At 46.8% G+C, this 12,825-nt stretch overlaps 1 protein-coding gene; it reads right to left on the bottom strand.

Annotated features, from left to right (window-relative positions):
* Positions 1 to 4,858: 4,858 nt before the first annotated feature.
* On the bottom strand, positions 4,859 to 6,515 carry GSTUM_00011103001 (uncharacterized protein; the record flags this gene model as incomplete). XM_002841717.2 has 6 exons in its annotated part: positions 6,238 to 6,515; positions 5,956 to 6,140; positions 5,730 to 5,887; positions 5,365 to 5,623; positions 5,029 to 5,259; positions 4,859 to 4,969 (listed from the first exon to the last, which is right to left on the bottom strand). The coding sequence occupies exons 1-6, from the start codon at positions 6,347 to 6,349 to the stop codon at positions 4,859 to 4,861; spliced, it is 1,056 nt and encodes a 351-aa protein (XP_002841763.1). The 5' UTR covers positions 6,350 to 6,515.
* Positions 6,516 to 12,825: the final 6,310 nt, after the last annotated feature.

Below are 12,825 nucleotides of genomic sequence, written 5' to 3'. Positions count from 1 at the left end.
AATTCCCAACTGGAGCTTGGAGCTATTTCTTATATATACTCATATTCAGTATTGCCCAGTGCCAGCGCTACGTCTCCTTCCCCCTACCATATCTATTTATCCCGAAAATATTTATGATACTGATATTTACTACCCTATTATACCTCACCCCCTCAGAATCGATCGATCCCACAACTAAACAATGCAAAAACGCAATTACACACGACTGATGCACTTCCCCCCCCCCCCACTATCCAATCTCAACAGTACAGATAATACCTGATAAACCTAGCCCACAGCACCCAACGAATCTACTGCACACCTGCCTACCCATGCATTCCTCGCAGCACCAAAAGGTGCAACCAGGCCTCAGAGGCTGGCAAGTAGCGACCAGCTTCTGGTGGATAATTCTCCCTCCGGAGAGAACATGGGTGGCTCCGCCAGCGGGGAAGGGGGGGGAGGGGTAGATGGCTGTGTAGGTGGTACAGCACTGTGGGAGCGATCGATAATACTGGTTTAGTACCATACATGTCTATAGCAAGTTACCCGCCGGACCGGGCCCGGGACCGGTATTGGATCCGTTCCCCACTTGAGATCCCGGTATGTTAGGAGGTCGTATTTGAGTGAAAGTGGAGTATTGTACTCAAGTGATCTTTTTCAACATTGTTAGCTTGGAATCCGGAAATTACTGTGCCCGAGTCACTCCTAGGAAATCATAACGGGGACCCTACTACCAAAAAAAAAACTACAACATCCCGAATCAAAAAACCAGCTTATATCTCGCCCCCCTACCCCACTTCCCGGACAAATTCCAAAAAGGTGTATATCCCCACAAAAAAGACTCCAACCCTCCTCCTCCCAAAAACCATCCTAACAATGCTAATCACTCCCAAAGCACAGGAACATTTTTTTTTTAAAAAAAAACCCCCCTAAATACCAAATTCTCACCCCACCAACACACATCTAGGGACCAGGAATACGACAGGGCAGGGCAAGTTACTCCCCGGAAACTTGGACAAAACCCAGAATTATCCGTCTCCGGGACGTCCCCTACCCACACCCAATCCCCCAAAATAGACGACTAAACTAAAACTTCTTTATAAAAGGAACTGTGGGGGGGACAACATCCCTCGGCATTACATATCCTCCCTCCAAGGCTTAAAGTGGCCAAACGACACTGCAGACTTCATTCATATTCATTACATTGGTATCATATATCGCGATACCTAGCTCACCACGGCACGTACAAGTACGATAGACAACCTCGCAAGGCGATGCGCATGTCCCCCGCTGGCCGCAGGGCCAAAACACCAAACTCGGACGGACAGCAGAGGGGGAAGGACAATGGCCTACAGAACCGATGAACCGGTCGTCCGGTGGGGAATGCTTTTTTGGGGCCGTTGCTTTATACTGCGTATAGGGAGGGAGGTGCAATGCCATTCCACTATGCGACGGATGGGCAAATTTGCCCGCAACTTAGCTTGGGACACTGTCAAGCATGGACTGTACGAGTAGAGCACAACCTCGGATTGATTCCAAAAGAATGAAAGAATGAAAGAAATCTTGGAACCAACCCCCACCAGCATTCCGTGCGAGGCAAAGACACAGAGTGATATCTCATAGCATTTCGCAATGGCCATCGTCTATAAAGGTCGGATGGAACGACCGGGCGCACAGACGCAAGCGAATAACAGACAGACTTGGCAGACGTTGAAAAGTGTTCACCGTGAAAGGTTAGAGTATCATCTGTTCTCGGTGGTATCATATGGTACTCACTCTGTACTCGTACTCGCTTGAACCAAGCGTTCATTACAGTTCGCCATGCTTCATCCAAGCACCTATCACATCACATCAGACACAGACTCACACTGCCGGGTTGAATTTATGGAGTAGGTATCGTATGTGCGGAGGCGTGAGTCGTTCGTTGGTGGGCATTTCTCCGAGTGTTTGAGCGTGCACTACTACCTCGCATTTGTAAATATTTCTTTGTATGATAAATAGTCATTCATATCCCCCCATGATAGAACGAATAAACCCTTAACCCCTTCCAAGGTAGTCTCCTCCTTCCGTTCTTGACTCCGACCGACGACGTGCTTTTCTCTTCTGCTTCAGATAATATTCGCTATCATAAATAAGTATGATATTGGTTATGATATTGGTATAATACAGCAAACTTATTCGATGCAAAAACGGCGTCAACCACCTACCGCATACATTACCATACCGATACTCCAAGGACATATATCCACCCTTACTATCCCACCTCCGTGAGGAGAGGTGGGGGGAAATAAGTGAAAAAACTTCGGAAGCCAAAAAAAAAAAACCCCCCCCGCCCCTATACAGCCTCCATTCATCAATCCTACGACCGTCGTCACCGCTTGCAAGATAATAGCTAGACAGATAGGTGGATAGATAGCTCAGAAAGAAAAGACATGCGTCTACGCATTTCCCTCGAAACACCTGGAAAGTATCACGAAAAGGCAATTCGAAACATGGAAGGTTTCTATCTATTTAGAAAAGGGAAGACGAGAGAGAAAGGGAAGGATAATTAGAGAGCATCTAACTTTCCCGATTGGCCCCGACTGCCCCATCCACCATATCATCACAACCCCCAAAGCCCAAGCCTACTTCCTCTGAGACTCAACCCTCCTCCTCAGTGATCTAGTCCTCTTTCGTAATTTCTTCAACTTATGCTTCTTCATCTTGAGTTTTCTAATCCTCTTGACGGAAAGAAGGCGCATGACCACTCGTCCGGGATTCTCATCAGGCATAGCCTCACCAGTGCGTCGTTTGCGGATCATGTGCTCGAGAAGGAGCTTGCTGTTGCCTGAGACGGCAAAAGTTCCTTCTCCTTGCGCCGCGGCCCGGAGGAGGAGTTGGATGAGTTGCTTTTGAAGTCTCGGCCTCAGGAAGGCAGTTTGCGCCCTTGGTGGTGGAGGCGGATGGAAGGGCCGGTAGGAGTAGCCCGGATTTGCCGAGTCAGCGGCACCTTGTGTAGGCTGATTCGGCTGTGGTTGTACTGCTGCTGCTTGTTGCTGCTGTTGCTGCTGTTGCTGCTGAGCGCTACCTGAGGCTGATCGGATTGCGGATTCTAACCATCCGGACTCGACCGCCACTTCTATGTGCACAAAGTCTGTTGGCGATGGAGAGTTCTGGTATATAGGGCGTTCAACGGCAGGTTTTCGCGAGTTGAAAATATTCCCGAAAAGGCTCTCCGAGTGGTTCAGTGGGACCGGGTGAGAGATACTGACTGGCCGGTGTTGGGCAAAGAAGGCTGACACTGCTACGTCTATCAAAGCAGACCAGTTAGTAAAAACTTATGACGAGAGGTGGGGAGGATTTGTACCGGCTGGATGGAGATGGTCAGTGCTAGGTACCACGGGGACCTTTGATCGCTCTCTCGCCGCCGTTGATGCGGCAGAGTTTCTCGTCCCCGCCCTAGTTGACCTTCGAACGGTAGGCGTACCAGCGATACCGCTACTAGACGTCCCATCTGAAGACTTTGAGGGCTTAGAGGGCTTAGAGGAAGATGATGACGAATAAGATCTCAACATTGGTTGGAAACGGATGGTGGGGGATGAGGTCTGTCCGATGGATACCATTGAGCGGGGGAGAGTTTGGACGCCGGCAAAGCGCGAGGTTAGCGCAGTATGGCGGAGAGAGAACATCTTGTCTACTGCTAAGCGGAGAAAAGGGGGTGCGAAGATGTCCAGACACAGAGTGAGAAGAGGAGGAGGTCCGAAGTGGAAGTGATTTGACGATGATGTGGTGATTGTTGGTGGTTAGAGGAAAGGAAGGGCGCTCTGGATGCCAAATCCTGGTTCAGTTCGAATGGCGCCGCAGTGCCAAGACATCCCCAAGACAGGAATGCTGACTCTCTTTGCATCTATCCCGCTCTTGAACTTTTGATGATGAAATCATGGGCAAATAATAATTGTTAAACTCTCTGTCTATAGAATCTCAACTAGGCTATAACTGAGCGGTGCGGAATTCTCATCAGCGTCGAGGGAACATTTGTTAAAATTCAGATGGAACCGCCCCCTCCCCGAACTAGGGACAAGAGCAAACTCGAGTGAAAAAAAAAAAAAATGAAAAAAAATGCTAAAACAGGTGCTCGAAATATGGACTTTGAAATGAAAAGGAATTATATACATACATAAGATATATAATACACGAAAGAATTTTTCGGAACCACCAAGAAGATGGGCCTATTCCCAACCTCTCGATCCCAGTGCCTCCCTCCCGTTTTTATATATCTGGTGTCTGGCAGCTGTCTGCATGCACTCCACAAGCTGGAGGAACCAGAAAACAAAAAAATAAAAATAAAAATAAAAACAATAAAAATACCACATCGAAACACCCATACGATGCCACCAGCCCCCGAGAAATAGGAAAAAACAGAATAAAAAACCACCAGCCACAGAACCGGACAAAAAGTACTATATTCCCTCCCAAAAGGAACCGGAAGTAAATGCTACCCCTACTCATCTAATGCTCCCCATCAAGTCTCCAATAAGGACAGATGATACACGAAAACAAAAGAAAAAAAGTTCAAACCTCTTCATTAACGATAGCGAGAGCTGTAATCGGCCGGCGTAGAACGAAAATCATGTAGAAGAAATAGCGAAACCAGCAAGTCGTTCAACCAAACACCGCAGCCGTTTGTCGAAAACAATTGGTGATAAAAATATGGAATAAAATACTGACTTTCAATGTCGTCGCGCGTTGCAATTGTTCACCATTTCAAAACATAGTGGTAATGGCTTAAAGCCTCTTGCCTCTATCCATCACGGATCATAAATGAGTTCATTGCACACTTTTTCCCCCTCATACCCCCACACTTCCCGGCAAATATAATTTCTTTGTTTTCATAAAGCACTTACAGAACCAGATTTTGAAGATTTTTCTGGAGTATCATGTCCTGAACACTGGACATCGTGATCTTGAGCAAATTTGTGTCTGTAGCGTTTGTAAAATGAACATAGATATCCTAGTTTGTTATATTGTTAGAACCAAACCCTAAATGTGCCGGGCACAGAAAGGACATACCTTTGAAGAACTTCGATTTAACCTCTTGAAGCTCTCCTCAAAATACATCGAGGCATGCTTGTATGACTGTGGATCACCAGTGTAGTCGGGGAAATACTTCCTTACCGGTGAATTCGGCAACTTTTTCTTGAACAAGTCGATCTTGTTCAGAAAGAGAATGATTGAAGTCTGGACAAACCACTGCGAATTGCAAATACTCTCAAATAGCATCAGAGCTTCTTGCATTTGATTCTAAGTCAACGTTAGCCACCAACCCAGTCCGATCGTCCAATCACACAATCAATACGTAACGCCACTAGAAAAACAAAATAACTGGCATGAGCATCAAGAACATACAGCGTCTTTATCCTCGACCAAACACTGGTCATATCCACTAATTGCAACCAAAAATAACAAGGCGGTAACATTTTCAAAACAATGAATCCACTTCTTGCGCTCAGATCGCTGCCCGCCAACGTCGAACATACGGTATGTCAAAGCACCCAAGTCAAACAATGTCTCACTTATTCCAGTGGTCTTTAATCTGGAATGGAGAATATCTTGATCAGTCGGAATGTAGTTGGGGACAAATAACCGGTCTAGCGATTCAAAAAAACTAAAACACGGGATTCTCCTATCAGTTGCCATTCTCAGGTCTCTGGCCCCCAAAGAGCAAAAAAATGCGGGGGGAACAATAGAGCCGAAGACACTGTCAAACTCACTAATTCAAATTATCGTGCAGCGCGAACTCATTCCCCCGGTGCACCGCTGTCTGAACACCACCATCTGCCCACAAACTTTCAAAGGCCCTTTGGTACTCCTTAGGGAAAGGTTCTTGTCTGCCCAATTCGCGCTCCATGATGACCAGCTCAACATGTGCCTAAGACATTGGCAATCAGTACCAAATAGAACAAGAATTAGATTCGACAATACTGGGAGATAGCGCACTTCGTTTTCGTCGTTCTGAAATGTCAAATCGTACGATTCCATAGCTTCCAGGATAATCTTGAACGAGTTCAACAAGTTGGAGAAGATTATTACGCGGTAATCATCTCTGTCGTTTTTGGAAAAACCAGACGCATGGATCAGCTTCATCTGCTTGAGAATGGTGGACTTTCCACTCTCGCCAGCTCCTATCGATAGACCACGCTGCATTAGTACCTATTGGCAGATCATAAACCAACAACGATGGTTAGATATCCAATGGATTAGTCACAACAACAACGGTACCTAAGAGCAATAATTTAACTTCCTTTGCCATGCGCTTCTCATCCTGTCGTATCAACCGCTCGATCTCACGAGACCTTTGAGCACCCGTATCAGGGGTTCCTCCCATGCACATCTTTAACAAGCGCGCCACGACTAAACGGAGTTTTTTTTTTAGACACCCCAGAGACAAGGCAAGTGCGGAATTTATGAATGGGAATAGCTGGAGAATAAAGTGTTATAGTGGATAATATTTTTCCGAGGCTAACAGTGTGAAATGGGAGGGTGGAAATGCTATGTGATGCCGGCAGAGGTGGCAGTCTTCGAGAAGGGAATAAGGAAGCCAGAGAAGAAGAAAAAGAAGGAAATACGCCGGTCTTTGTGCGTCGGAAGTGAATGTATGTAATTCCCTAGGGCAAGGCCTAATTCAACCTGGGTCAGTAAAAGCAGTAGGCAACTAGTATCCGGACAGGAGGAGAAAGACAGTGAGTGTGGCACACGAGTAAGGATGAGGTTTCCTAGAGTGTTAACTGATCTCATGTGGTATGGAGTCTAGTTCTGGCAACGCATCGAGCGTGTGGAAGGGAGTGCTCCAAAGGTAACCGAGAAAATGAAGTTGGGTATGATTTTGGGGCGCAACATCGAACAAGAAAGGAAGTACAGTACGTAAATAGACAGGCATCTAATCATAATCGAACAAACAAAAAAAGCATCAAAGGGAAAAAAGGCTTACCACTAGATTTACCACGGGTCTTTGCAGCCTTGAAAAATAATAACAACAATAATAATAATAATAAATGTACGCCCAAGAACTCAATGTTTATCTAGGTAAGTACAGTACCAGGGGGGGGGGACGAATGAGGCGGCCGGTAAAATAAGAATACCAGAAGGGACCAAATAAATAAACTCAGGCAGAAAGGTAGAGGTCTGCCGAAGGACCACCGCACTAATAAGCAGATTAAGGATTAAGCGAGTACCGGCACTGCAGCTGTTTCGACAGAGCTCTGTTCGAAAGAGAGAAAGTGGCAGACAGGGGAAGGATCCGATGCTCAATTATATGATACTCTTTTCTCCGGTGCAGCCGTTGTGGGATTGACCGGATTGAATGACAGAATTGATGGATCGGGATAGGGTATGCTGATAAGAGGCAAAACCCTCGAACCGCTAGAAGGTAGGAGCGTGATATCGATCTAGAACAGCCACCACAAAACAGGGAGCAACAAGCAAGGAATCAATTGGAAGGATCGAAAGAGAAAAAGGGAGAGAGGAGTTGAAGTTTTTAAAAAAGAAAACGAACTCTGAGGTGAATGGCGGCGGTTTAGACTCGCACAGGGAAAAGAAAGTGTACCGCTAAATAGTGATAGGAGGAGGAGGAGGGGGGAGAGAGGGAGAGAAACAAGAAGGTTTTCCCTATTTCACTTTCTCGCGTCGAGAGCCGGTTGAGCACCGCAGCAGCAGAAGATGCTGTATCCTGTAGCCTGTAACACTAGCAGAAAGCAAGCAACCAAGCCCTCACCCCCATCATCTTTTTTGTTTTTTCCTTCTTCCCCCACCGGGGAGGCGAAGCGAGCCATCGCCTTTGTCACTACGGTACCGCTCCTCTCGAGCTTTTTAGGAATTTCGTTAAGGGTCCAAGGACAAAAGGATCAAGGATGGAATGGCAAAAAAAAAGATGGCGAAATTTTCCCTATGCGTGGGTCGGCTGTCAGCTTTTCCAGGCTAAGAGCTGCTAGCGCAGGTATCATATCGTAAATGTCCTGGTATGGGATCCGCAGACTGTGCGATGAGTCCAATGTGTGCAAGTCCTCGTTTGTATGATGCGATTAGACTATTCACTCCCCACGAGTACTGAAGCAGAAGTACTGTAGAATGTACGGTGCTGTAGGAGTAACTGTACGGGTACTATACAGGAACTTTGACAACTCCAGCCAGATCCGGTGATAAACGGTGATCCTAGCACAGTAGAGAAACGAAATGATACAACCTTCTCCACGCGGGCCTAACTAAGGACGCTCAGACAGATTTGGAAACTTTAACACGAGTGAAAAAGGGGGGAGCGTGAGGGAAAAGAAAAAAGGAGAAAACAAAAGAAGGCTGATATATATTGCGATCGTTGCCATCAGCTGTTTGAGAGGCAGTCGGGTTTCCTTCGTCTTCTATGATACGGCAGACGGTACCGTGGCTAGTATTGTCACCAATCAAAAGTAACTGAGCACATCCCAGTGGCAACGCGAAACACTTTCCACAGAACCTCCCCAAACTGGCCAAGAACTATATAGGTAAGGATCTTTATATTATGATACGAGTAGTGAATAGTGAGTGCTCATTAAGCCGGGAAACTACCGGTACCTCGATAAGAGCTTTCAATCAATCCATCATCATCGTCTGTCCTACGGTTCCAAAAAGTAAGTCATTTCATGGAGTCGCCGCAAAACCGAATTAAACCCACTTCTGTTTACAAGTACTGTACTTGTACTGTACTGTACCGAGAAATATCCACGGTTGTTATTATTATACCCGCAGCCGCTCAGTTACCCCCCCCCCTGGCAGGAATGGCAGTACTCGAGTAGCAGAAATTGGCCTCTTCCACCACCACCCCCCTCCAGCGTGGAAGTTACCGTCGAAGGGCGGGGAGAATATTCCAATCGCACTCAATTGTCCCAAACCTTCACTTCCTCCTAACTACGATGCGCGCTGCGGTGATGGATGAGCGTTTTACCACCGCCAAAGGAGCTGCCAACTATCCGATGCTTCGATATCATTCGGCTCATGATATGTAGGCAGTTCTTTATGATATACGACCTGCAAGATCAGCCGAAAATGTAATGAATTGTGCCCCAGCGAACCGGCGTCCGCTTGTCTTCGGAGGAGGCGGTGAGGTGGGGAGAGCGCCATGCTACCTGATCTCAAAGCCAAGATAGATGCTAGCAAGGGTTCAACTCGCGAAGAAACGGCACGGCAATGCGGGAAAGACGCCCAATCCGCACTCTGCCCGGACAGCGAGCGCCAAGCAGGAAAGATGTGTCTTTTACTGGTAGAAACTCCCTCTCTCTCTCCCTCCCAGAGGAGGGAAAAAAGGAGTCCATCAGTCAGGAAGAAGAAGAAAAAGTAAAGAAATGAAAAAAGTATAAAAAAAATGAATCTAAAAGACAAAGGATGCCTCAATTGAAACAGCACGATCCGATTTAGACCTCACATTGAGATGGGATTGGATAATCGGCTTCCCCGCTACTCGCACAGTAAGTAAACTTAGATACCTGTCCCAGGCCATGGGTACCCGAAAAACAGGGATTAAAGTAATATATGGTAAAATATCTGTGCGTATCCGACCGCCAATGCAAAAATACTCCCCCCGTTTTCGGGCGCTCGTGGCCTGGGACAAGCACACATCCACGGGTCTCGAGATCTTTACAAGTAGAATGGGGTTTCTTCACGGCAAGTTTCCAAAATCCGCTTTTGTTACTCGTAATATTCCCCCCCTCTTCCATCCTTCCTTCTATGATAGGGGCAAGGGAACGGAACTGCCGAATCAAAGCCCATCAAATGCGATATATAAACCGGCCGAGGAAAACCTTGCGAACTGATAAGGGGAGGCGGTCTGTGCAGCAAGGGTCAGTTATCCTGCCTTCTTGAAAGAAACCACACTTGTACCATCGTGTGTTTCTGCTCTCCCGTTATAATACCGGTGGACCAACCTTTTTGCAAAGGGTATCATTTTCTGCAGGGTTACTGCTTGCTCGGGTTGCCACGCGACCTGAAGTCACACCTCTGGATCTTGGGAAGCACGAAATCCCATAGATAAGAAAGAAAAGCAAAGGGGGGGGAAATTACAGTACTCGAGTACAGTGGCCGGACTTGGGGGGGGGGTATTGGCGGGATAGGATGCCAGTACGTGTACTGGTACAGCAGCAGCAAGAGAGAGAGAGGGCGTTTAGGATGGGTGAGAGGGCAGAGCTCCGGGGAGAGAATCCCCAGGATTGACCGACTCCTGAGTTTACTTGTTGGGATTTCAGCGCCAGCGAGTGGTCGCTGGGATGCAAACACTGTACCGGTACTCGAGTACCGAAAGCCTCGAACCATTTCAAGAAATCGCGACAATAATAGGAAACTTTGTCCGCATTCTTTCTGTAGCTTAATGTATCATATTACGTTGCCTGCCACAACTAATAATCTAGAGTACGGTACTGTACTGTACGCCACCAATCCCTCGATCCCTCTTTGTTACTATAGACCTGGATGGCAGAACCCAACCACTAATAAATTAAGCCACCATCCCCCCCACTTTATCCCAAACCACTCCTCCGCCATCCCCATGCAGAAATCACTTTCACGGTATCATACAGTACTGTACCAGTACAGTAGCACCGAAGTAGAGAGGCATTGTAGCCGGTGACCGTAAAGCAGTGGTACCGTATACGATGCGCACTCGAGTGAACCCATAGAAAACATATCACACCCAAAGGTAGTTTTAAGGTCCTGTTTGGCAAGCCAGCATATAAGAAACGCCATTTTTCTTGAAAACTCAGCTTTTGCTAAAAACTCGGATCCCTCTGGCCAGAGACCCACGCGCATGGAAACTACCTTACCGACCATTGCGATGAGCACAAAAATCAATTAGGAGGCCCGCACCTGTTCACCGAGCTGTTGCCAAAAAAAAAAGTGCAGGATTTAAAAATATTTCATTTGCAACAGGAGTGCGATAAAACACCGTTCCTCGGCCGTGCCAAACGGGGCCCGAAAAAAAGAATAAAAGAAAAGAGAAGGATGGAAACGCAAAGGACGGGGAAAAAGGGTCTCTCATAGTTAGCAAAAATCACCAACTACCTTCTCCGATGCAAATAACATACTGGCACAGTACAAAAGCCACCCGTACCGCACCGTACTTACCGGTACAAGTTGACGACACCGGTCCGATCGGAGTTTTCACACGGCAGAAGGCGCATTTCCTCTGGCACTCGGAGCAAGCCACTAACTCTGATCCTGCGCGTGCTCGGAAAAAGAAAGAGGAGGGGGGAGGGGGTAGACAAAAGGAAAGAAGCGAAAATATGGAATAAGTGGGAAAAAGTAAGCTTAACTTTTTATTTTTTTGCCCCACAGTGTTGCGTTGAACGAGTACGGTAGGGTACTTCTGGCGTACAATACAGCACAGCGATTAAAAGAAAAAGAAGAAACCCTTGCTTACTCCATTCTGGCGAGCTGAACAAACAATGGTGACGCTGGTATGATATTATGATACATGGTCTTTTAAGGGGAGAGAGCATGGAGGTGCCGGGATATCACAAAGTATCACTCGAAGAACTCGTTCAATTCAGCTTATACCAGCCACCCAGAATTATCTCCTTTCATCCTTGGTTCCTTTCACTGCCACCGGTAGCCTTTCCTTCACACCCCCCCTCTATCTTTCTCTCAACTTCCCTATCGTACCTCGTTCAACCCTGGTATGCCGCTTCCCCATCATTTGTCATCTCATATCCTTTGTCTTCTCCCCTCCGTGCTTTGGCGTTCGCTAGCTTGGGAATCCCAAACAGTATTTGGAGTTTTGGCTGTCCCTCCGGCGCAGGTTGGTAGAAAGGATGGGCTAGCGTAGCGTTTCAAAGGGCTGGTACTGGAGTGCTGTACTTGGAACGGTATGGGAACCTTGGTGGAACAGCTGTAGCCAAGCCCCCGAACGCTTACCGTAGTTTTCAAGTTAGTGGATTTGAAATTGTGACAATCATACTAGGGATCCCGATATTTTTTCTTAGCCTCATGTCACACAATTACTTGTACAGAACTTCAAATTCGCCAGTTTCCGGTAGCCGAGCTCCTCGCACTATCTCCAGCAGTTATCCGTGATTGCTCAAACCATAGGTTTTGTTCACCCCGTATTGGTACTAAAACAAGTGCTCACTCTATTTCTATATACTGGCAGTCCATATCCCAGACTTGTGCTCTAGTGAGTGCCAGTATGTCAGATAAATATTCACTCTAGGATTATCGAAGAAAAGAAAAAAACCCTGATCATTCCGACATTGCGTGGGATCACACATCTGCTGGGTTGTAGCGTTTGTGATCACTCCTGGCTGCATCACTCCTTTCTTGGCGACGTATGATACTAAGAAAGTTTGGCCGAAAGTAGGGTAACTGTAGCTCTGCAACGACAGTCCCTTGGCAAAAGGTGATCGTCACCTGCATCTTTGACATCAAAAGTAGGCCATTTTTTGCAGCGACCCAACAACACCATTTAAACCTCGATTGATTATGTATAAATCATTTCTAGGTATCATCTCCTGATATGGACTTCACAATAGCAAAATTTCAGCCTGATCAGATGTGTCTTGCGTAGTCAGGCTGTAGAAATTGGAATTTTTATGCATCATAAAACAAGTACATTTTTCTATGGTTTGTCCATACCTATTAGGGTTCTCGAATCACTGAGGGTTCAAGTTGGGATCGAGTTTTGCCGATTACGGAGTGTTTTCAGCGGTACGATACCTTGCCCCACCGACCATGACTTATATCCAGGGACTATAAAATTTCACCGAGGAAACGTCCACTGGCTCGGACTCACAAACCTTCATTCTTCTCAACGCAACATCGCGAGATCAAGGTCAGTTGGGCAACGCGCGCATC

Source organism: Tuber melanosporum, assembly GCF_000151645.1.
Source record: "Tuber melanosporum whole genome shotgun sequence assembly, scaffold_8, strain Mel28".
Lineage (NCBI taxonomy): Eukaryota > Fungi > Ascomycota > Pezizomycetes > Pezizales > Tuberaceae > Tuber > Tuber melanosporum.
Note: the sequence above shows the minus strand (reverse complement) of the source record. Positions and strands in the feature narration are given on the sequence as shown.